The 26,760-nt window shown below is 36.5% G+C and overlaps 1 protein-coding gene across 2 annotated transcripts; it reads left to right on the plus strand.

Annotated features, from left to right (window-relative positions):
• The first annotated feature begins 1,012 nt into the window (after nucleotides 1–1,012).
• LOC131440565 (protein unc-13 homolog 4B-like) lies at nucleotides 1,013–25,134 on the plus strand. Of its 2 annotated transcripts, none has more exons than XM_058611959.1 (11): nucleotides 1,013–1,674; nucleotides 5,182–5,425; nucleotides 11,298–11,635; nucleotides 11,703–11,874; nucleotides 11,950–12,542; nucleotides 12,602–12,826; nucleotides 12,882–13,383; nucleotides 22,144–22,623; nucleotides 22,681–23,123; nucleotides 24,292–24,491; nucleotides 24,566–25,134. In XM_058611959.1, the coding sequence occupies exons 1-11, from the start codon at nucleotides 1,568–1,570 to the stop codon at nucleotides 24,688–24,690; spliced, it is 3,429 nt and encodes a 1,142-aa protein (XP_058467942.1). In that variant the 5' UTR covers nucleotides 1,013–1,567; the 3' UTR covers nucleotides 24,691–25,134. The 2 variants fall into 2 exon arrangements, with proteins under 2 accessions (XP_058467942.1, XP_058467943.1); XM_058611960.1 differs by lacking the exon at nucleotides 1,013–1,674 and adding an exon at nucleotides 4,598–4,927.
• Nucleotides 25,135–26,760: the final 1,626 nt, after the last annotated feature.

Genomic DNA, 26,760 nt, shown 5'->3' on the forward strand with positions numbered 1-26,760 from the left:
GTGGTGGAAACTGAGTTAGGTTTGGTATCAAGTGAAAACGATAATAAATGGTAACTCTTGATAAACGATAAACAATTTAAGCCCGAGGTTCTAAGCTGAACATTTGATTAGTGCTTCAACAGCGGTATTAGTGCGCAAAAAGTGAAGCTACACCAGTGCAATTGCCAAAGAAAACGTGTTTGCAGTGGTTGAACATTTCCTTTTAATAAAAGAAAGGCGAAAATATATTTTGTATGCTGGTTCTCGGAGCTATCGTTTTCATTGTGGTTGGTTGGGGTGGTTGAATACCTCCGCTACTCCTTAACTCGGATGAAGGATGCTAATTTACTTCTAATTAGATGAAATAAATCTGAGGATCCAGAAAATTAATTTATTTATTCGAGTCTTCCATTCTACGAAAAACGGACCGAGAAAGAAGTCACGTCCGGGTTGGAAAACACCAACTCCTGACGGCCTGTTACATAGACGGGCAAAGCTGATGTGTTTTTACATGTACCAGAACGTGTTCCTACATGAACTAGGTTAGTGCGTTTGAGTTCAGGTAAGAGAAGGTTGTGTGTTCAAGCCCTGCCGATGGCGACTCTGTTTCGCGTATTTTCCGTTGGCAGTGACGACAAGTAAAATCGAGCTCAAGACAGTCAATTAATATAGCGGAAAATGCAATAATAACCTGTAGTTAAACACAGCACCTACTGATAATTTAGTGCCTAAGTCTTGAATAGTTAATTTAAACAGTTGAAAATTTCGTTACAGAAGTGTCAACAATTTTTTGATATATTTAAATTGTTTGATATATTTAAATTAAAATCCAGAATGACGAACCTTTCGTTTGCGTCAATGAATACCCCCTTAATAGTTTTTTCTCTTCTCTCGATTGAATCATGCAATGTGCATGAAACCGATTCGTGGGAAAGCATAACATCAATGAGAGACAGCCCGGCGTTTGCCATTCGGACGATTGCTAGATACAATCGCTCATGTGGCACTCTCAAACCGCGTAGTGTAGGATGGATTTCCCGGTCCCGGCGTCGTCGTACGTGGGATAGTATTCAGAACGCATTAAACAGTCGTTATAGCAAGCTGCGCGCAAGTGTATTCAGAGTTGCTTAGCTGAGAAGCGTTGGGCATCTAAACCTTTTAGCATCAGTAATTTCAAGCACATTGAACAAGGATTTCGAATAGTTCATAGATGAGAAGTAAACAAACTCATTTGGTTTCGAACGCAGATTTAAAAAACAATATCAAAATTATAAAAACTGTTTCCTTTGTTTGATTTTATCTATAAGAATGAATTAATGTTATCTGGGGAAAGTGCATCAGTTCGGGATGATTTTGTTTCGAGGCAAAAATAGCTTTTTCATTTAGAGAGTGCAAATGTGGAAGTGCGATTAACGAAATGTTCAAATTGGTAAATGATTACGTGACGGACAAAGAGTGAGTAAGTTAAACAACAACAGAAAAGTTCGGAGTAGTGTGGGATGAGAAAAAAATTATTGCATAAATGCAACACCATTTAAAAATCGAAACGAATAATTAGCTTGAGATTTTGAAGCAGTAGTGACATGCGATGATGCGTTTAAGGATGTCTCATGCCAGCTTGAATAATTATTTGGATCAAAAAATGGATACTTTACATGCCATGTGGAGTAAATCGAAACCTAAAGATGATAAAAGGTAGGCGTACAACATGATTCCCAATCATACCGGACACATTGTTTGTAGAGAAACTATAACCCATGACGCAAGAACTTCCGCAATCAACAGTTATACCTGTCGAAAGGTCGAATAAGCTTAAACCGGTTTCAACTAATTATCAACTCTGTATAATTTGCGCCGGTTCACAGCGCAAAGGAGAATGATCACCTACTCGTAAACTAGTCCTCTTTCAATATAATGTTAGCTGGCCGATTCGCAGTTCACACGTAAAGATTTTACATAGTAGATGAATACATTCATTGCATGTTTTTCGGATTTGTACAATAGTTTCTACGAGTAAATATACAACAAAACAGTTTTATAGTTGTTTTTCGTCGCATAATTTTATTGTAACACTAATACTTCGATTTGTATTTCGAGACAAAGACCCTGTGAATGAACTTTCCCTACCGACACTATAGAAACCGAAAGATAAATAGTTGAATAAAATGAAAGTCTTTCAAGATTTTTTATTTATAAATCCTTTCATATTGATGGTTTTTGCCTTTCTCATATAGAAAGTATATGCAATCACTGTAAAATCCGACGATACAAAATAGGGAATGATTCTACTAAATATGACTCATAACTAATTCAATTTGTAGGTTATGTTTGTTTCTACCTATACGAACCTACTTCGGCTATACCGATTCTCAGTACTTGGTTTCGGAAGTACCGGAAAGAGTGGTCAAAAACTTCAAAATGGAACACACCTTTCTTTTCTATATAAGGGTGCAAATTAGAGATTCAAGGAAAAATACACGTAGAAATGTGGTCAAGTTTTGAACACTTATAGCTCAGTCAATTTTTTTAACTTCACCTTTTGATTGGAAATATTTCTAAGTTTCGATTTGATTGAAATTTCGATTAATAGTGAGCAGTGTCCTATTTTGTCTGTAAAAAATCTATGACACGATGGTTTGAAGGAGTAAGCGATTTATCAGTTAGAAACCATCGCTCTGATCAATGCGAAACTGATGGAAACGCGAAGCTATAAATATATATAAAATTATTTCTATAGCTTCAGTTTCGCATAAAACATTCAGACAGCAAGTATCACACAAAGCGCTATTAAACGATTTGAAGTTTTAACTGGTTTGGTTTGATCTTACATGTCATGCGAGCTTAGATGAAATGATATGTTATGTCGTTTTCTTTTTTCATGAATACGTTCATTACATAGACAATATACACAAGTTTGTCTTCGCCGCGGCATCCGCAATACATAGTACTTTAAACCTAATACATTTCCAATATCATATTAGTATTTTGGTATTCATTAGTTAATCTAAACACTGTTTGCTATTATAAATTTCATGAAAAAATACATTTATTTAATACATGATCTTATTACTATTTAGGTTTGTTTGTATCAGTTCATCACTTTTATTCATATAATATAGCTGACTATTGGTTGAACTCATGGAAAAGAAAGGAGTCTAACATAGAGTAAAATTCAAATTGGAACTCCAATGGACTTAATGCAATGATAAAGAAATTTCATGTAAGGAAGGTCATGACAAGCAAGAATGTCGCGAACTGGGACATTGGATAGCCAACCATGAGTACGCAAGAAATTTATTAGTTGAGATCTGACATCACGATACTCCACGCATGTCCAATTGACATGATCAATATCGCGATAACCTTCGCCACAAGCACAATGATTAGTCTCGGAAAGTTCAATTCGAAAGAGATGTGCATCTAACGTGTAGTAATTAGACATGAGTCTGGACATCACACGAAAGAAATCCCTACACACATCCAGTTCCCTGAACCATGCCTTCGTCGATATTTTACGAATAATTGAGTGCATCCACCGACCCAGATCAACTTTATCCCAAGAAGCTTGCCAGCTGGCAAGTTGTTCTTTGGCGGGACGCGCTATAGAATTCGTTGAAAGCATTCGGTCTCTCATAAATTTCACCCTCAATAGCACCATGTTTGGCTCTTTCATTGCCTAGAATGGAGCAATGAGCCGGGACCCAAACTATTGTGATTTGATAATTATTTTTCAATATGTCGTTCAGGCACAGTTTTATTTTGCCCAAGAAAAACGTTTTTTTTTGCGTTTGAGCGAATGGCTTCAATTGCACTCAGACTATCTGAGAAGAGAAAATAATGGTTTGGAGATAATATAGCGATTACACTCAAACCCTGTTATATAAACAGATGCAGGTTCTTGAAGCCTAAATGAGACTGAAACATTATTGTTGAATATACCAAACCCAGATGGCAACGATGAAATGGGAAGTCTTGCCCCACCCGCCGTATTCCCCAGATGTCGCCCCTTCTGACTTCTACCTATTCCGTTCGATGGCACACGGCAGATCAACATTTTCAATCCTTCGAAGAAGAGTTGGAAAAATGGATTGCTTCAAGGATAGCGTCAAAAGAGGACTCCTTTTTTCGAGCCCAAAATTGCCGGAAAGATGGGAGAAAGTTGTCGCTAGCGACAGACAATACTTTGAATAATACATCTGTAAGCACTCTTTCGCAATGAAGCTTTTAACTTAAAAAAAAACGGCGGAAGCAAAGTTGATATATGTATCAATTATTCAGCAAGCAAATACGTGCTTCTGTGGCTCAGTCGATTAAATGACGTGCTTTGTGATTTAATGTTTCTCGGTTCAAGTCGCGCTGTTGCTATCGATCTTTTATTTTCTATTTCATTCGATTTCAAGCTATGCAATTTTCAAATCACACAATTTTACATGTTCTTGAATATAAATTCGTGTGAAATGCGACGCTCCATTTATGTGCATCTTATAAGATGTGAAATCACAAGATTTTTTCGAACTGTGTACATTTGATCCCTTTTTTATGAACTGGAAACACATAAGATTTCTTACATATTCCATGAAAAAATCATGAACGTTAAGAGCAATTGAATATACTGGATAGTGGAGCTGTCAGACTGTTAGAGCAGTTTTTCATCACTATGGATCGGGGCGAGCACTTGAAGAACGTTTCAACTCACATGCTGAGCTCTCAGTAGCAGCAGTGATTAAATGATGACAACCAATTGGAGAACGAACTGGAACATTATTGGCAGCCAAAGATATTTGTTGACTAGCTAAAATTTCTTCGGTTATTCGAGATATTACATAAGTCTTGAATTCTTTCCGCGAGGAATGAATTAGTATATTGAGTTCCCTCAATATGAAATATATAAGATTTACAACGAATGCGCATTTGCTTGTGAGAATAAAAACATTGTATTGTATATACTGTGAGTTTCATATCACTTCTCACCATGTGTTTCACGCAAGATACTTTTTACTAGATATATGTAATCTTTACTGACGTCATACTCACGTAATTAATCAAATCATACAATTTATCTTGCAAATTCACCAATCAAACCCATATTTAGACGAGCTATTGAAGCTCATAAATCATATAAGATCATTTTTGTATAAGTTTACTGTTTAACTTGAAATATTTCCAAATGAATAGTGTAATAAATTTCTTTCCCACTTACAGAACCTTGGAGAAGGAGGCCTTTTTCGAGAAATTCGGCACACTGCTTAAAAAGCAATCCAATCAATTTTTGCTGCAAACCAAGCGAGAAGTTACCCCTCTGGATGAATCTGCTGAGACCCACGAACTACTCGTTGGGGAGAAGTCGAAGCCGGTGGTTAATCAATCATCTGGTACTGCTGATGATTCAAAGCAAGATGTTCCTACAGTGCTGACCACCGAAGCAGTGCTACTTGGTTCTGATGCAGTAAGTTTCATTAATGTAGGCTACGTTGTTCAAAAAGCTTCTTTGTTTGCCGTAGAATCGATTAGTGAAATGTGTATAACACGCTGATTACGTATTATCCTAATTTAATCTTTCAAGAGTGACGTAAAAATGTTTATAGTATCGTTAACAAAGAAATGGTTAAAAATTTCACTACCGTAGTTCCAACATTAGAAATGAAGTTTTTCAATGGGTTAACAATCACAGGCAGCGCCTCTCATTTTCGTCTACTTGACCTAATGAGATAAGTGAAAGGAGTAGGGTTTTTTTCATGCATATGATCTCAATTGCAATCAGCATACTCCGTATGTCACGTCATAGAATACAAGAAACAGATCAGCACGTCAACGCGGCCAGAAGAAATGATTCATTGTTCGTTCGAGTCAGCAACGGGAAACACCGTTACATGATCCATCATTTGTTTACAGTGGTTAAAAGCAAAATTATTGTGTTGCCTCTACTGAGAGAAATGAAGGTTTCTCACTCACTCTCGAGATAGAAGATAAAAAGAGGAACAAATTCTTTCACTATACTTTTAATAATAACGTATATATGACTTTTACAACTTTAGAACTATTCACCCGATTCGGATAATGATGTTGTCAAGAAATGCCTATAGTTATTAGTAAAAATATGCAAATATTGTAAAGCTGAAGTTTTGTGTTTGAAAAAGTCAATTGTATTAATGGTTTGTGACCAATGGGCACTATGTAATTTTATATTATTTCTGAAAGCAATTCTATATAACGTATCAAAAAATTAGTGATAGGTTATTTTTTTGTTTTTGAGTAAATTTTTTTTTAATTTCTTGATTTCGAAGTTGACGAAGCATGCTTTGCTTGGTTGTTAAGGGAACATGATCTATGCTGCGTTTCCACAGCGGCAGTTTGTAAAACCGTTGAATGCAAAAACCGGATAAATACATTTGTTTTGGAAGAACCATCTAAGTTTTTGTCCGTTTTTTGCATTCAAAGTTATTTTGTCCGGTTCTTACAGAAAAGATGTTTTTAAACGATTCTTACATTGCAAAATTCATGTCCGGTTTTTGCTCTCAATGTTTTTATAGGATTTTTGCATTCAAAAATACTTACACGGGTTTTCCAAACTAAGTTGCACTTATCCAATTTTTGCCGTTCATTTGGATTATGTAATATCTGTTGGTTCATACCAACAAGAAGAGGAGGTTTAGCGCCCTTTTGAGTAAGTACTAATATGTTGATCAACTCAAGAGAGCTTCTTCCTGCTCCAATGAACAAATAAATAAATAAGAAACTCCCGAGTAAGTTAAAAACGATAAATTCGTTGTAACATCGAATATTGTTTACAAAGAGGTTTTTGGAAAACGCTTCAATGTACCTTGTCGTTAATTCGCTGTGACTTGATAATTGGGTTCCAGAAGGTTAACCTTGGCTAAACTCGAGCATGCGTCTAGGATCCTGGACAATTAATGACGGGTAATAAAACATCGACTTATTACACTGCCCTTAAACAATTTAGATTTAACTTTCACTTATACTTTGTTTTGGCTCTACATTATAATAAATCAAACTGTCAGGAGCTCATCTTGGAGCACCCGTACTCAAGCGTGATCGATATTATACTGCTCTCTATTCGCTGATGATTCACTTATCGGTATATAGATAATCATCCTTCTTTTCCATGCCAAGATGAGCTGAGCTGAAGTAGATCGCCCGTAGTTGCACTTCGTGATTGACCGAATGTGTGGAAATGTACAATGAACCAAGAAAATGAAGCTTGGGAGAAGCAAATCATTTTCACTGTACATACCCACTCACTCCTAACTTTTCTTTAAATGATCAATAACGACGCCGGCTACGACCAAAGGCTGTGCTACTGAGGAAAAGGAATTAATTTTAGTCCAATACTCGTTGTTTCTAGAGACCACGGGTACCACTGCGAAAGCTCGAAAAATTCTTTGCCATTCCCTACCGCCAATGTCTACGAAATTTGTAAAGCAGTTTCATGTGATACTGATACATATTCGTAATTCTATAGATACTACAGAAGTGATCCGAGTACATACATAATCTTTTCAACGATTTTGAAATCGATCGATCGAATTTAAATCTAAATTTACTCGGCCATTTCTGATCAATCAACGTCAATTTCAAATCGGAGTATTGTTGAGTCGTTGATCACGTTCGAAGATCAAATGGCTGTCACTTTCGGCTCCGGAGATATAATGGTATAAATAACGTAACCGATTAATAGGCATTTTTATAGCGTTATTTTTGAGCGATATTTGCTCAGAGATGACTAAACCTATTTTTACAAGCTTAGACTCGTTTGAAAGTTAATGTTGGACCATTGATCAAGTTCGAAGATAAAATGGCTGTCACTTTGCATTTCCGTAATATAATTTTATAAGTGGCGTAACCGGCAAAATGCGTTAACTTTTACCCGCTCAATTTTCTCACGGTATATACAGTCTATTGAGCAAAAATTAGAGGGAGTTAACGCGTAATTTTATGGATTACTCGACATCTAATCAATGAATTGAGATAAAATCAGAAATAATATTTTCGCTTCGGTTCTAAGAAATAACCAGGTATACAATGACCACCAATATTAACAGCACAATAGAATTCATGGGCACATCTAACCCTTGGATCCAATACATCGAACAGAGATACAAGTTCCTACTCTAACCACAGGTGTGTTATTTTGAGAATTTTTTTTAGTGGAAATACATATTGATTGTAGATAATATATTTAAGATACTTTATTCAAAGTAGTTGCCTTCAAAAGCTTATTTTTTCATCTATCCTCCAACTTATGAAAACCACATCGAAAAATCTGTCTTTTGGAGCGATCCAGTCGTGAAACCCTGTACTAATACTGCTCAGCAAATGCGTTAAACAACGATGAAAGCAAATGAAAGATGGAAGGGGGAAAGTCTGTGAAGTATGGTGTGTGGCTTTTGCAGTTGATGTCGATGGTTGCCAGGGTAAACCCATTTTTTTTATTTAAAAGATATTTTATTCAGGCTTATTTGCGTACAAGATTTACGTGGCCGATCCAGCTGAGTTTTTAGATAAAATTTTTTTTGTCGTGAATACGACTTACTTTACTATGGGGCGCCTTTTCGAAATTAGCCATATAGAAGAATGGGCAGAACTTAATCGTGAATATCTCGACTTGTATTAATGGCAGCAACATAATTCCTTCACTATTTCATCAAAAATATGATCAGGAATTTAGGATAATATTTTGAACAGTGTGAGATAACTACAAACAACTCAAAAATTAAGTTTTCTGAAGATTTTAAAACAGGGCGGTAAACTCTTTATTTTTTCTTGGGTTTTTTGCGCAAGGACGACGATTTTTAGTTAGTCAGGCACATATCTTCAACTGACTGCGTATAGAAGGGGAACCGTGGTTGAAAATCGATCATACCATATAAATCAAACTGTCTCTCAGTTAAACTGTTAAAAAGAAATTTAATCAAACATAATTAACTAGTAAATTAACGTAAATTAAAAGATGAAAAGTAACAGTACTACATCACTTGACATGTAACATCATACAGAAATGTAACCAAAGAGAAACAATAAATATTTAATGTAAAAAAAAATGAAAATCGATCATTTATTCTTTTGCGTTGGATGAAAGCAGACGTTGGGGCGAGAAAACGCATTCAAACAGCGGCATCGGAGAGTGCACTTTCTGCGTGGTTAAAAACCTCAAACGCTCAGGTCGTAGTTCTCATTTGCCTTCCGGTCGTCAAGGCGAGAAGACGCATTAAACCAGTTTCGCATCATTTGGCACTGTGAGCGGATGTGTTGATTTGTTCGCAATGCTAGTACCAATTCAAGCAAAAACGATTGCATCAGCTTACACAGACTCACAAATATAGAACCATTAGATGTAATGTCACATAATATTATAATCAAATTCCGACAAAAATCGATGCAATCTTCAATTGAATCGCTTCGCTCTCTGTATTAGTTAGTAAGTTAGTATATAAGTTCCGTTTTCCCATTACACAATACAAGTAGGTTTAGAATTTTCCCTACACAAAAATCTCAGAATTGCGGAAGCAAATAATGTCTTCATGGTAATAACCAAATCATATATATAATAGGGCTGAAAAGTCACCACTTGTGGCTGAACACCCAATTTAAATCTTAATAATTTAATTTTAACTCATATTCCAATAAATAGTTATTTAAAAAAATAAAAAAAAAACGATTGCATCAGCTGCTGATGGTTTGCATTGGAGAGAAAGAAAACAAGAAACGAAAAGTAGACACTCGTGTTTTTTCATGCAGTTCGTTTAAGTGTTTAAATTCTGAAACACAGAAACAAAACTGAAGTAATGAACTCAAGTAAACACGTTATCTCTTGAGTCGTCGTTTTTCAAACACAGAATATTTTCATTCTAAAAGAAGTTCGTCGTGCTTTTCACTGAATTTATATTTCAAAAATGACCATCGTTGCAAAAATCACACATAACGCCTGAAATTATGTTGCAAAAATTACCATCGTAGCAGGAACACGTCTGAAGTTATACCCAACAACTTCAAGTGCGTTACGTTTAAACTTCATCGAAATCAGTCCGAATGGATCATGATCCGAGAAATTTTAATCATGGTGTATTATCATAACATGAAAATATATTATTTTTCCCAAATCATGACTCGTTTTGCTCATTTCTAGAATCGGAATTTTGCCCGTATAGAGAATTCCACAATTTGGCCCTTCTAACAGGCAGAAATGAATCCTGTACAGCATCTTGATAGTCTCTTTCAATGAAATATGCAAACCCGAAATGAGATAATCGACGTCAAAAATCGTTCAAAATTTTCGCAATTTACACAATCGATCAACTATCACTTCGAATTCAAAAGTGTAAAGAAATCGTGTCAGTTTTATTCGTATTCACGTCCTTCAGTTGATTTCGTTGCTAGTTGCTGTAGATGCGCCTTGTTGTACATTGTTTGCAGTTGCTGGTTGGTTGGATGTTAAGCTGTTAAGCAAACCTTCAAGTTCTCGTATCGAAGGTCGAATTTTGCACTGTCTGAAGTCAACAATAATTGTATTCTTTCGTACCGGCGGTAGCTTTTGTTCGTTTGGTTCACTCATTTCGAGATCGTTCTATTGTTCACTACACAATACTGTACTTGATTTCTTCTGTCCCGAACGTAAGCGGTTTTGGTTTATCGACTGACTTGGTTGAGATGTACGAGCGAACTGGGGGTAAACCCATGATCTTCTGCACTTGGGTTTCTCAAAATAAATCCATTTATCATCATTTGTTACGATCCGAAGCAGAAACCCCTTTGTTTCATGCTGCGAAAGCACTTTAGTTGCTGTTAACCTTTCCGCTATTAATTTTTTGACTTTAGGTATAGTCTTCGTTCAACAATCCTTGCGATTTGGATTTTTTGGGTTGACCTGTAGCAAACACATCATAATAACAAGATATCCATTTTTTCCGAGTATGGCGCCATCAGGCGAGTCCGCATCGAATCTCGTACATGGAAGTAGTGAAGAGGAATGTCAAATTCGTGCGCGCCAAAATAGTAGCACTGCGCACTTATGCAATTGATATGTTATGTTGAATGTGATGCCGTGCGATGGCTTTGCTGAACTGAAGATTGATTGCGCCCCAAGCTGATAGGGTCTGCCTGTATTGATGTACCTTTGTCTTTTACACTTCTAAATCGTACAAACCAACATCGAGAAGCACTCTTTTGCAAAACAAAGTGATGATTGAAATATTCCCGCAAATTATCTTTTTATCGAGGCACAAATCTCCAACTATCAAGGGGAACGTGCCATTTGAACCAATTTGTTCTGATGCCTGATATAATTTTTATTTCACTTCCAGATCGAAGATCTATACGAAAAAGTTCTTTTGGAGATCATCAATGGCAATTTTGATAGTCAGGAACTTTCGGAAAAGACTCTGTTTTCGTATGCGCAGGATGTATTCAAAATGAACGAAAAAGCACATGAAGAAATTTTAAAACGTGCGCGATTCAAACCATCATCTGAAGTGTATCTGCGCGTTGAGGTAATCGAGGCCAAACTACAAGAACGTTCCGATGTGCAGGGTGGAATCAATCCGTTCGTAGTGATGTACCTTCAAAGCACCCTTCCGGACAAAGTACGAAGTTCCATCAAGGAAGAAACCACCAATCCAGTTTGGAAAGAGTGCTTTACATTGTGAGTCTAAAACATTCACTAACATTTGACACGAATTAAAAGTTGTAATTTTTTTCTAACTTTGTAGGCCTACCAATGCAAATAACAAAGAAAATCTTATACTGGAAATGTTCCACCATGAGTGTAATATGAAAAAAATAACCAAGACTATCAAAGTTTGTAGGAAGTATGCTCTTAGTTGCATTATGCCACGATCCTCCTATCAGAAATTGATTGGTAGAACAAGCATTCCTATTGAGGTAAGTAGTCTGAAAATCAAACAACTAAGAAGAATATATTTTGCAGTATCTTTTATTGGTATGTACCGTTTGTAGTCCATCAGTTCCTCCGGGTTGGTTATGTGGTATACATTGAACAAGAAAAAGCGAACCGAACCACAAGGAACAGTTAAGCTCAAATTCCACTTCAGCTCAGCACAAAACAAAGAAAAGGCGGCAGAAGAGCATGAAATACTTACGCGAATTTTTCTTGAATATGAGCTAAGAAATTCTAGTGTAGCCCGATATTGGTGGTCGGGTAAGTTCACGGCCGCAGGAGAAGCGATACTCAAGCAACATGCTCTTTGCGCAGATTTATGTGAGATGCAAAAGACATTAATCTATTGGAATGCATATACATCGATACACATCACCTATCCAATAGCGTTTAGCCTTTTTGAAATTATATTGGGCAAGATCTGGACGTTTATTAAAAACGGGAGTCTCGACGAACCCAAATTAAAAGCTTTTTGGTGTGGAGCAAAAAAAATTCTTCCGTCATGTTTTGCTGTCATAATGAAGCTTAGGAAACGCATTGCCGGAGATAAGGATATTGTCAAGACTGTAATTTCTGTGCTGAATATTCTTTCTATGGTGGATAATATCAAGAGTACGTGTAGTATAGATCTTTTTTCTCCGGACGATTACGAGTAAGTATTTCGAAACTCCTAACAATTGATACTTGAATATATATTTCTTTCAACAATAGGTATTTTAAATACCGAATCCAGCAAAATCCTAACATCACGATACACGAAATGATACTACTGGCGGTTCAAAAGGGGGCAAAAAATTGGTTTGATGGGAGTGTAACCAATACGACAAAATCCACCTTTTCTGACGAGGAAAAGCTACGAAATGCTATTCAACTTATTCATCTGCTACAAAGTGATATCATGCGAGCAACAACATACTATAATAATCCATTTAAAAGGTAATACATTTCGACATTATTTACCCAAACATAAAAATACTAAATTATATTTCAGTATCATGGAGGTTGAATATACTCGTGAACTATGTAAACAACATGAAGCGAGCATCGTAAACCATCTGAAACCAATGGTGGAAAAAATATGCAAAAGTTTCAAAAAACTTACTATTAGACTCGATCAGCATAATCGAGTAGGGGAAATGGATTCGCTGGATATGAGCACCACTGTATTCGAGTTATATATAGTGATGAAATTGTTCCTTCAGGAAACGGACAAACAATTAAAAGGAGCACACCACCCGGATATTGTAAATTTCCATAGGTGGTTTAGCGGCGGTATCTCACATTGGTGTGAAGTATTCGCACTCAAAGCTTTAGCTAGGTTGAGTCAAGCGATAGAAATCGATTTGCTGGTTGCAGAAATTGGAAGTGAACCTAAACAATCCTCTTCTGCGGCAGAATTTTTGAACATTGTTCATCAACTGAAAGTATTCTGGCAACAACTAAGCTGGCCGGATCCAGAAGAGCTGAATCGATTTTTGAGGAAAAGTATTGGGGTAAGCAGAAATGATAAAGTATGTTTGCTTTGTTGTATTTCAACACTCAAAATAGTATTTTCTGCACCAACTAAGCCAATTCGACATACACTTACTCACCTCTTAAATCGTTCTCGCACAAATTATGTCATGATAAAATACTGAAAAATTTGACCACTCTCTCCACCATATCAATTTGACTTCTTCGACGTAAAAAAATCTTATGATATAATACGGAATATTATCATAATTGTTTCAAGTATAAAATCTCTAACTTATATCCGAATATGTCATATGTAGTGATTCATGTATCAAACTTGCCGATCCCAAGAATCATCAACCATACCATTCGTTATATTCATTGAGAAATGTAAGTTGAGTGAAACACACACTTCCAAATGAAATTCAATCTTAGCCACCCATTATATTTTTAATAAGGCGTTCGCCTCGAAAATTTATTATCGTATGTTCGATCCTCGACCTGGAAGCATTCATTCCCTAGCAGCAATTTATGTGTGATGCTTAGTTTGAAATTATGAGCAATTTTGTAGCAAACTTATCAGAAATAAGATGCTGCAGCATATTTTGTTATTTGGCTAGTGTTTGAATGGGCAAGTACGGCATCGCTTTAGCTTACTGAGCTGAGCTGAAGTAGATCGCCCGTAGTTGCACTTCGTGATTGACCGAATGAGTGGAAATGTACAATGAACCAAGAAAATGAAGCTTGGGAGAAGCCAAACATTTTCACCGAAATACCCACTCACTCCTAACTTTTTATTAAATGATCAATAACGACGCTGGCTACGACCAAAGGCTGTGCTACTGAGGAAAAAGAAAGGAAGGAGCGTTAGTCCGATACTCGTTATTTCTAGAGACCGCGGGTACCACTGTATCTCCACGAGCATCACGGGATAGGAGATTTGTTAGTAGGGAGGGAAAGAGATCCGGATATGTTTTGGTAAACAATATGATCTTAACAAAACATGACTTTCGATACTCAGGAAAAAAATAATAAGTATGAAAAATATAAAATATCTACAAGGAACGATCTCACCGTATCCCGTTTCTCACATCGCTCTGCTGTCAACAACGCGAGATTAAACACGACCACTAAGAGAATAAAATAAAAACACTCGCGAGTAGATCCTTTGCAGAACAAACCCTAGACCTTCAGTCTGAATGACACGATCGACTTGTAAACTTTCACATATTCCATTCTCACTACTAAACACACACTTCCCACATCTGCACTATCACTAAAAATAACTGTTTCAACCAAATTGTTAACTATACGTATCAAACAACACATTGAAATACTTTTTTGAGAGCAGCACCAGGACACCGCATCGCACTCCCAGTGATGCCAACTCTCCTCAGTACGGCATCACTTTAGCTTACTATTTAAAAAATTGATTGGATAATTGAAATATTATACCTGCTATTTTACCTTAAAAAAACCTGTTTTAATCCATTTTATTACATTTAATTACTATTGTTGGTACTTCCGCAACCAAAAGCTGGATATCGGCATAGTGACATTCGGTTCATTCAACCATACGCTAATATGACCTACCAATTCATTTACGATTCTCTATGAAGATTTGAATTTTGGGAAAAAAATGTACTAGTAATCGAACTTGAATAAAATTCAGCAGATCTTTTATGGGATTATCAATGGTTGGTTTATACAGTCGGCAAACTAGAGAAAATAACTAGTAAATATAAAAAGGTAATTTATGAAAACAAAAATCTTTAAACTGCCTTTTTTACACTAAGCACCCTACCTCCGGAAGCAGGGGTTTAAGCCGAATGAAAACTGTAAGTTTGTAGAAATCGGTTCAGCCATCTCCGAGAAAAATGAGTGACATTATTTTCACATTTTTAGTGCATAACACTCTGTAATTTCGGAACCGGAAGTTGGATCCAAATGAAATTGTGGAACTTTGTATGTTATCATGAAACCTTTAATTTTAATTTAAGTTTATGAAAATCGGTTCTGCCATCCCCGAGAAAAGTGGTCCGGTACACATATCTCTAGATGTAATCAAAATGTACATCGTGCCTCAGAATTTTAAAGAGTATTCCATTCATTATAGTATATGTGTTGTTATGTTTGTCAAAAAATATTCATTTACTTTTTCAAATGATCATCCGAATGAATTCGATTTCATCACTTTTCGAAGCATTTCAAGTTGGGTGGCAATTTTCTAATAATATTATAATGAATTTAAAATTTAATGTTAAATGTTGTTAAATGATTATTTGAATATTTGAAGTTGGAAAGATCAATCTTTAAAATCGAATCAAGATGAATTTTATATTTTTATCAAAGTCCATAAAATTCATATTGTTATTGAAACAGAAACATGCCTTAAACAAAATGTCAAATTGAAAATCAACCCAGGTTCATCGATTTGATATGTTTACTGGATAGATAATGAAGTTACCATTTATGTCCAAATCAAACATCGAATTTTACCTTCTTTCAATACTAAAGTTATCGAAAGCTTGGGAATCGAAATTGAAACCATTCATGGAATCTATTTCGCTGATACATATATGTTATTCCAATGCGCTAGTTAATGATTAAATTTCTTTGAAGGCGGTTTGCAAAAACTCACAAGATATCGACCAAAATTTTTGTAATACGGGACCTAAATGCAAAACATGTTTAGTGGAATTGTGAGGAAAATAGCCGGACTGGAAAAATAGTTCATAATCTCCTTTGAGAAACTCCTCTATAATCTAGTTCTAGCAGATCAAAACCAAATCTGTAGTGAACTGATTACTCATGCTGACTTTGACTCAGATCATCTTCCTGTAACATTCAGAATTTGCAATGAAGCTATATTTAATCCAATTAGTTCTATATTCAACTATCTTAGAGCTAATTGGTTTGAATACACAACTTACATTGAAAATCATGTGGATTTTGAAATTATTTTAACAAATCCTACAAACATCGACACAGCAATAGATAATTTGAATCACTACATTATAGAAGCTTAGAAGCTAGAATTCTTTCAGTTCTCAAAGCTCCCTTTTTGGAAACTTTCTAAGATTCTTAAGAAACCTCAGAAAACAATTCCTACTCTCAAAGAAGGAAATCAAATGGCGTAGAAGCTCAAAAACTTGCTCAGCAGTTCGAGTATGTCAATAATTTTAATCTGAACTTTGTGAGTCCTATTGCAAATGAAGTCGCACTGAAATATGATCATATTTCAACTCAAGTACACAGATAAAAATTATAAATTTTACAGGTGACATAGTTCTACAAACGATAAAATTCAGAACTACTTAACTTAACAAATAACGCAATATTCCATTCGTACAGAATCCTACAGGCTTCGAATATATTTTGAAAAAATTATTTTGTGGAGAATGATGTCTCATATAAATGCGAATGCTATTCTTTTACCAGAGCAGTTTGGATTTCGCCATGAACACTCAACTACTCATCAACTCTTTTAAACAATTGCTCTTCTAAACATAGAAACAGCATTCGATAGTGTTTGGCACAAAGGTTTAATATCAAAAATATCCTCTTATGAACGTAAATTTTTTTTCGCTCTGTCTCAGGAAATAATAATTTAATTATGAATAAATTTTCAGATCTCGCTTTATGCAGTACTAGATACCTAATGATATGACATTTTAAGATACTAGAGATGTTCCAAACATGTAATGTAAAAGAAAATATAAATATTTGATAATTGATCATGAAACTAAACGCTTTAGAACAGTGATTTCCCTACGGCCCACCAGTGGGCGCTAGCTTATTTCTAGTGGGCAGTGAACTCGAATGGTCAACCGGTGGGAAGTGGCTTCACAATTTCAAGAAGTAAGTGGAAACGAATCATTGTTTAATCTACTTCAGTATCCAAGCAAACCTTTTCTACAAGAAAGAGTGAAAAATTAACCTTTCTCTTTGCACACCAATGTTGATATAACCCGCGTGTACAAATTCAGTTGTTTCCATTTGTACATGAGTTACCACACAGCAAAGATCTCGAGCCGTACTTGCGTTGGGATTGGATTAGTGTAAGGTTAAGGTTCTGGCCAACCCATACACAACATGACAGAAATGAGCCTGTTTCATATATGTTCGACTGAATTCAGGACGGCGCTAGTGTACCTAAGCAGTACGGGTGCAATGAATTACGAAACAAAAAGATTACAAGAGAAACCTTCATTACGTTATTTACGATCACTGTGTATGCGTCCAGCAATATATTTAAAAGCAACGTAATTTTCATATTGTGACTCACGCAAGAACTCCTGAATGAAATCAAAATATTGCGAATTTTTCTATCAGCGCTGCATAGCAACAAACTTATCTATAACACACGTCATAAATCTCTAAACATAGAAATAGTTTGATGTTGAAAATGTTGTCAAAACCGGGGGCCTCCATGTTTTTGGACTTTTTCACAAAAGCCATCAACTCATCTGCACTAACTCTTGTTTCTTCTGGAACTAAGCTGTCTGATAGCTCAATCTCGGTCACGCCATCGGCAACGGCCCTTTCGTGTGGACTAACAATGTTGAGTCCCAGATTGTGTGAACACACAAACTGCCGCCCTAGTTCGTTAGCCTTCTCGGCAGGTGTTACTAAAATGTCTCCCTCATCTGCGCCCTCACGCGGAACCAGTGGAGGGATTGGTTTTGATTTTTTGTTCAACACCTTCCCCATCGACCAGAACGGTTTCGAATGGGGAAGGATTTGTTGAAGTTTTTGTTCGAAACTTTTGTTTTTTATTTCCACCAACCTTCCCTGGATAACCCTAATCAAGTTGGTGTAGGTGGTCTTTTTATCGGTAAATATTCCGGAGACGAATAAGGTGTTTAGTAGTGCAGTCAATTTGGAGAGAAGTACTCACCCTCTGAACTGTTGGTACTGATGTTTCTCTGGCGATTGTGATTGCCTCCTCGATGTTTCTAATGGCCGTGTCGATTTCCACCAGAGTGTCCAGTGGCATGTCGACATTGATGTTCTCTTCGGCTAGTTGCTGGAAAAGTGGCCAGTTTGCCCGGTGGTAGGTTTTTCTGCGAACGGTTGGTGATGACACTGGTGCTGTTCCGAAGGACAAAACCACTGGATAGTGGTCCGATGATAGTTCACTGAAGAAGGCCGGAACGTTGTCTATACTGATGTTGCTGATGAAAATGCCTAGAACGGAATGGACTCCCGATCTAGACAGTCTCGTTGGAGAATCCGGTGCCAGGATGTTGTACTGGCCTGCTTCATGGTGTTCGGCGAGGACGTCACCGTTCCGGTTACGCCTTCTGTTGCCCCATCTTTCGTGGCGCGCATTCAGGTCATCACCGATGATGTACTTGGCCTGCCGTCGGGTGAGCGTTGACAGATCATTGTGTAGTATTGCAGTAGTACCATCCCGGGTGCTGGATTGCTTGGGACTGTACCCAAGTAACAATTCGAATGCCTTATGGTTTTGATTATAATTTATAGGAGTTTTGTAATTGATTTTTCAATCACTACCTGTTTTATGCCAACTATAATAAGTGTCTCTTTTAACCAGTAATATCATAGTTTTCAAAGCTTCTATAAAACCCTTTACCTGCACTGAAAATAAAATAAAAATAAAACAATTTGCACTAGAATAAAACCATGCAAACACTCTTAATATTGCTTTCAAACATTTTCTTTAAAACATTATTGCCAGTTAAATTCTTTCATAAATCTAGTTTTGTGTGTGTGCGTGTTCATTCTATGACAATTTCACTCAGAGTAAATTTGAGGGTTCTAAAGTACATTTATGACACATTAGTTGTAGGCTATTTGATTTATTGCTCCTTAGGTTAAGTGTAATTTGCATTAAAAGGAATTTCATGGCCGCCATTGAAAATTGAATGAATCATAAAAAATAATTTTCTTAAATCATGGAGATTTTCGCAAAAACCGTATTTATTTCAAGGCGATTAGTTATAATTCTTATTTTTATCCTTACATTCACGATAAAAATAAAAGCGCATAAAGTTTTTACGTTCGGAAAAGGTTTCAAACCCGTAATTAAAATATAATATATTCTTACTGATTGCATTCAAAGTAGATATGACACACATAGTCAAGAAAAATATCATCAAAACGACAGTTTATTCATAGCGGAATTCATTCCATCCAAAGAAATTTAATGTTGATCGTAAAGCTGGTTTCAAAATTTTCTTGAATTTGGAGTTTTAAAGCAGGTCTATGCTGATTCTTCATTTTGATTTATAAACCTTATGAAGAATGGTCCACTTTGCAGGAACATGCTCTTATAGAGGTTTTCAGTAGGTTTTCGTGGAGTTTAAAGTTTTATTGCAAGATTTATTATATAGCATTGAAGACAGCTACAAGTATTTAATAATATTAAAAATGTTACTTGGGTATACTGCAATGACGTTGATGGGGCCTCTCGTGCTCTGGATCTCCACCCCGACGGCCTCCAGTAGCCGCAGTTTGAATGCTGGTAGAATCTTGTGCCTGATGTTCCTCTTGATGGCGATGGCAACTCCTCCTCCACTAGAAGTTGCCCTATCAAGCCGATGAATGCGATGTTCTGGGAGATACACCGAGATGTTTGGTTTCAGGTGTGTTTCCGTGATGATGGCTATGTCTATTTCCTTCTCGTGAAGGAACTCGTTCAGTTCAATTGTCTTACTCCTTAGTGAGCAAGCGTTCCAGTTTAGCAAATTTATTATTTCACAGGGCATATTCAATAATAAATTTTCCTAGTATATTTATTTGCTCGAACCGTGTTTTACAGCTCCTGAGTTTAGTTGTCATCGTTTCGAAGATGATGAATAACTGTTCGGCGGTGAAGAGATCCTTATTAACTGGCCCTTTATTGAGGTTGCCCCATCCAGGTGGAGGAAGTAAGGAAGGGCCCGGTTCGGATCGTTGTCTCCGCCGGAGTTTCCTGGTAGGGGTGGGAAGTTTTCGTCATCCATCTTAGGAGCTGTTTTTCGGTTCGATTGTTTACGGGTGGTAGCTTGCTGCCGAATCTTTAGGAACTCCGTTCGTTTCGGGCACGATTTACTCGTAGCGGGATGTCCACCTCCGCAGTTGGCACACTTCGGTTCTGTAGCTTCTTCTGCGAGGCATTCACCTGTGTTGTGAGCCCCGGCACATTTCAAACAGCGACTTTTGATGTGGCAGTTTCTGGCATCATTGCCATATTGAAGACAGTTTGTGCACTGTGTTACTTCACGATGAACTGGTTTATATTTGTCCCATTCTTTTACGATGTGGAATAGCGTTTTAATTATCTTTAGTTGGCTCATGGTTGCGGAGCCCTTCTCAAGATGGATTAGATAGAGTTGGTCACGGTATTTGTGTTCTTTATTGTGTCTTCTCATTTTGTAGACGTTAATTGGCTTTAACTTAGCCTCTAACAGTGCCAGTTTCAGCTCCTCTTCCAGCATATCCGGCAGTCCGCGAGGAACCACTTTCATCGGTTTGCTAGCAGCAATATCATGCGTAAAAAATTGCGCCTTTGTTTGTTTTAAATAACACTCTACTGCCTTGTAGTGGTTTATTGCTGGTACAACAATTTTATACCCATCCGAGCATAAGCGAATTGTTGCTTGTAAACCTTTGCTTATCAAGGTGTTAAAATCCGATCGAAGGGTCGGCGGGAATCTTTTAACTTAAAAGGGCGGTAATTTTTCCTTCCTCTCTACCCCCTCTTCCGGGAGTAACACGTACGGATTATTACCAAGCAGCTTCTTGGCTTCTTGGTACAAATCTTCAAATATCAAGGGGAACCTTCCCCTTTGAGCCAATTTGTTCTGAGCTTCTTAGCACTACTGTCGTCAGTTTTCCCATCATTGGGACGTTTTTTCGAATGGCCGTTAGAAAGACCTTTTTTACCCATATCGGGTTCCACAGCTTCGCGAGACAACGCGACAACAACTACAACGAATTAACGGTTAAAGAAAACTTGTGGTGATAAGACCGGGAAAAGCACGTCCGAACGTAACGGTGGTTCGATCGAGAATGACGACCCACCGGGAGCGATTCCCGTGGCTCCATACCAACGGATACTTCGAACCAGAGGCAAGGACCGCCCGCATCGGATCTATCCAACGAACACCAACTTATACTTCAGTCTTCTCAGTCTCTATCACCTCTAAGTAACAAATAAACAAAATGAAAAGTCTCTCTCCCTCCACTCCTTTCTCCACAGTCATTAGTATTAAATGTTATTAACTTTTGTAAAAACCGGTTATCCAACGCTGTATGCTTAAGGAATGGGGGGAAGGGTTGTGTATAGGGTCTACCGGATAGTAGATTCTATTCTAGCTATTGGTTTAAAATATGAGATGAAAGATGTGAAACATGATGCTGATATGATCAGTTGTAAGGTGCGCCTATGTAAGAGAAGTAAAGAGGTACTCGCATTATCAAAGCATCAAAAGAAGGTAGGTTATTGTAGAATCGCTATATTTTTTTGCCGATTACTCGACTTTCAATCAACGAATTGTGATGCAATATCTTCGCTTCGATTCTAAAAACCAATACCGGAGAAAAAATTGCTCGAAAATCATTGAATACTACTGTCATACTTATTGCCACGCAAAAACTCGAATCGAATGCATTTATTTTTATCTTACTCTTATTGCCAATCTATAGAGCAGAGACAGCAGATCTCACTCTAACTAATGGTTTTCGGATATGAGATGACTACAGGAGCTTAAAAAAATGAGAATATTGTTACCCTATTGTTATTTCGAAGTCCTAAAACTAAATAAACATTTTTTCGTCTTTCACTTTCACAGGACATTTGCAGTTGCTGTGTATACTACGCCGATAGAATATCGACTAAACTCAAGCAACCTGAAGATCAAGGTCGTCTCGATATGGCTAGTACAATTGAACTAATGGAAAAATGTGCATTAGTTAACTCTAACTTATCGATTCTAATCGAGATTGTAAGGATGTTAGCTGTCGATCTTGGTTACAGTCCCAAAGAAACTGATGAATCGCAGGACCATATGCTACCAATCAAGGTGCTAAATAGTTGGAAGACGAAAGTTTTAAAACTGCTAGTCAATCATTGCATGTCGGTTATAAAGATTAGTATGATTGATTCACTAAGCAGATTGAATCAGATCAAAGACATTATTGAAAGCTTCACTAAACAAACAGCATATTTGATGATAAATAGTTTAAATAATGATGATTTGAAGTTGGCAGAAAAAGACCTTTGGGAGACACTAACAACAGAACTTAATGTTCTTCTAAAACGAATGATTGATGTGAGTTACGTATTTAAAAACTGATGATATTTACAATAATACCAATACCAATTTTAGAGAAAGTCAACTTTATTATCGTTTGCCAATCTAAAAGACTTTTATGGAATAATCACTCAAGCGTATCTGCGAGGACTTCAAAATTTGCATGATGAGACGTTGGCAAAAAAACTGTTTATAATAGAGAAACAATTGCATTTGTATAGTAGCAGCACTCGCGACCTGATTCATCAATACTATCTAGCTTGCTTGGAAGCTCAAAACCGTCTTGATGAACCCGAACGAGGAATAATTACAGTACGATGTTACATTCGGAATTACACACTAGAAATACAAGTGATTTCAGCGGAACATATTAAACTGCCCTTAGACTTCAAAGGGACTTGTGATTCATATGTGAAGGTCAATCTTGTGCCTGGGTACAAATTTTCTAATCTGCAAATGCCAAAGACTCGTACAAAATCTAAAAATCATTCACCATCTTATAACGAGAAATTTATGCTGTAAGTAAATCAAAAACTACTAATATTGGTTAAATTTATAGTTTAATTAACATTAATTGCGTATTGCGCATTTCGTTTTGCAACATTTCAATCATTTTAATATTATTCATTCCATTCGATGTTCTGAATCAATTGAAAAGACGACTCTACGTCTTAACTAAGACTAAAATCAAATTGTTGAAGGTCAATCAAAGGTTTGTGTACCTTTACCATATTGTGTTTGAGATCACACAATCGTCACTGCTGCTACCACACACCAGTGGAGATCCATTAAAATAGATGCATGAAAATATCGTGTGTACCCCGTAGATAGCGAAATAGATAAAAACAAAAGTCTGGAAACAGTAGGATAACAGAGGTATTTTGGCCATTTCATATATTTTGGCCCACCTAACAAATTTTATGAATTTAACCGATGTTAGATAACCCATGTTGCATCAATTTGAAGCTAATCACATTAAATTACCTATTGCGAAAGGGGTTTTCAAAGATATTACAACATTTGGTGTATCCTTTTACAAAGTGGACCAAAAAACCTCTGTTACCCTATCGTGTGGCAAAGTAGTTGGGTATGAATAGACTCGTGATTATTGTATATGTTTCTGTTGAATTTGTTTCCGTCGATACGGGACTGTAAATGAATACCGTGGTGGCTAAGTACAGAGAAACATGCTTAGCTTCGTTTAGTCAATTGGACGTTCTCTTCATGTGTTTTCATATGCAGAGTAGTTTAATTGGTAAAACAATTTCCCCGGTTAAGAGTTAGCTACGAATTCGAGTCCCGTCTCTGCGGTAATATTTTCGCGGTTTTAATTACATCATTTTGTTCATATGTTAATTTTCCCATCTGTTTTCCCCATTAGATATTGATCATATTAAAGCTAGCTCAAGGCGGCTCTACGTCTTAACAAAGACTAAAAACAAATGGTTGAATTGAAAAGAACTTCCAAGAACGACCGTTCGAATAATTTTCATGATTGTTAGACAAAATTAAGGGATAATTGATTGAATTTTTCGTTCATATAAACTCTGTTCAACCTTCTGTTGTTCTTCACCGGGGGTAAAACTAAGAATTTGTCGGTTCGAGTAGTGGTTATATTAAAACATAATCGATATTAATCAAAGATGATGACTCCAGTATATTCTTTTCATTTGTCGTTCTCCACAGCAAGCTTACTGAAGAGCAGCTTAAAATTCCAGACATTTTGATAGTATTCAACGTAAAGGTATCTGAATTGCTGGGTCTAAGTCAAAGACATGTCGGCGAGTGTTTTATGAGATTGGATAGTATTCCTACTGTGGAACCCGATTTTGACATAAACAATATCAACGTTCGACAGCTTTTTCTCACATTGCCAGAGAATATCGGTAAGTATTCAACAAGGCTAATTATTATTTTAACATGTAATCATTGTTTCTAATTCCTATTCATTTTTTCTCAGAGTCAGACTGCATTCCAGTACTCGAATATCGTCAAAACGACAAAGAAGCGACACAATTCTTCAAAAAACTTAAACAGAAACTCGGCAAAGCAGCATATACTGGCAGTGCAATAAGCATTTATTAACTTTGTTAACTGAATGGATTTCAAATTTGGTTTTTGGAATCTTAGAGATAGAAAATCTGAAAATTGTGATTTCTCATAGATATTGCCATTTCGAATATACTCATCGTCAATTTGCTTATGCTACAATTTTTTGTGGTAGTATGAGTCACAATAAATAGGTTTACGAACGGCAAAAGGAGCTGGATCCTTTTAGAATAAATAATTTAACACGTGTTTAATAAAATAAAAAAAATCATGCAGATATTCCGGTGAATTTTTGTTTACAGAGATACATATTCCACATAATTTCCCTAATCCAAGTATCATCATCTAGAAGTTATTCATACCATTTCAACTCATCTCGGCCTGTAACGGAGTATTAGCCAGGAGTGTTCGATCATGGTCAGAACTGGAAAATAATATTGATAGGAAAATACAGACATGAGTTTTCACGTAACTAGTTTATGGGGTTGTAAAGTGCACGTTTATTTTGGAATTAGTTGAGACATACCTGACCAAAACCAATCATCAATGTTGTCACTTATGGCAGTAACCATCTCCCGGAACACGTGTAGCACAGTAGTTCTTTGAACATCAGTCAATTCAACCAATACCATACTGACATTCTCATAACTTTTCACTTCAGGCCATTCCTACAAACATTGCACAAACTTTCCCCGAAAAAATTGAATATTTGTTCCATGTTTCCTTCCAGAACGAGTAGTAAATTCCGGGAAACAGCTATATCTTATTACCAACATGTGAAAAGGGCATCATGTACTTATTGCTCTGGGTATCCGACCGAGTAAAGTCTAACATCAAAATGAGAACAAATTAAAATTTGATTATGATAGCAACATCAGATAGAAATCCTAATATGATACCGACTCATCAAATTTTCAATTGATATCACATTATGTTATCACTTAGCTATTCGCTTCTAAAAAAACTTTCAAGGCAAAGTTTTTTGTGATACTTAAAAAACTAAATTATAATCAACAACTTAAAAAAGACGGATTTGTAATGTCAGAGACATAACTGGATGTCGTGAATACGAAAACAACCGACATGTTCCTTAACACTTCCGAATATCAATTAGTTGATCAATTGTATGTATTATGCAAGCATTCCCCTTTTCCACATTTTTCACAAAAACAAAGAAGGCTTCACTTGATCTCGATTACTGTGAATTTCACACAGTGAAAAGTGCACAAATCTAACCAAACTGTTCTAGATTTGCCCTAAACTGAGAATATTACCCTTCGATTTGCGAACAACAAATCCTAATAGTTCTTTAGAAAATTTTTAGAGCCATTAGAACGGCTGATTTTGTGTAATGCTCTCCACCGTTGCTTTTTCACCAATGCAAATGACTGGCAGCTGTGACGTAATCGCTCTTGTCGGAAGCGAAACTAGCTTTGCAAACGACACAAAATACATCTGCTCGCAGTGGCGATAGAATTCAAACTGATCCAATTTTTGTTGAGAGGTTTGTTTTTACCTGATTTCATTTGTAGCTTTTTCACTAATGGGCGGTCCTAACGGCTATAAAAATAGACGCATACAGAATTTCAATGTCGATTATTTCATTTCGGATTTGCATTTCATTGAAAGAAACTATCCGGATGCTGTACGGGATTCATTCCTGTCTTTCAGAAGGACCAAATTGTGGAACTCACTACGATATTAAACACTGCTCGGAACATTTTCTCGAACGATTTGTTGTACAGCAATTTGTTGTTCTCTTCCTCAGAACGCGTTCTGATTGGCTGGTGTTAACACGGGTCAAATGAGACAGGTTTTTCAATAGTGTACTATTGATCGCTTTTTCTATACACGCTTAAGTTGAAAAATTTCGATTCTATTGGTAGTTAGATTATATAAGTCCTTTCACAGATCACTGAGCTATAAGCTTTAGAAATACGAGAAAGGCAAACGCGCCTTATGAATTATCCTCTTTGATGCTCGTTTATACCAAACATTTCAGAAAAGTTTAATTTTGAATTATTTGAGATTATGTCACACAACTGAATATTTTATCATAAAATTGTGATCATATTTCCGATGGCATGTAGCAAAAATTATGTTGAT

Source organism: Malaya genurostris, chromosome 1 (assembly GCF_030247185.1).
Source record: "Malaya genurostris strain Urasoe2022 chromosome 1, Malgen_1.1, whole genome shotgun sequence".
Lineage (NCBI taxonomy): Eukaryota > Metazoa > Arthropoda > Insecta > Diptera > Culicidae > Malaya > Malaya genurostris.

Excerpts from the sequence above, each read along its gene's own strand:
- LOC131440565 (XM_058611959.1), top strand. The coding sequence starts at position 1,568 with ATGATGCGTTTAAGGATGTCTCATGCCAGCTTGAATAATTATTTGGAT. Across the intron at positions 1,675-5,181 it reads AAACCTAAAGATGATAAAAG|AACCTTGGAGAAGGAGGCCT; the intron begins GTAGGCGTACAA and ends TCCCACTTACAG. Across the intron at positions 22,624-22,680 it reads TTCTAAAACGAATGATTGAT|AGAAAGTCAACTTTATTATC; the intron begins GTGAGTTACGTA and ends TACCAATTTTAG.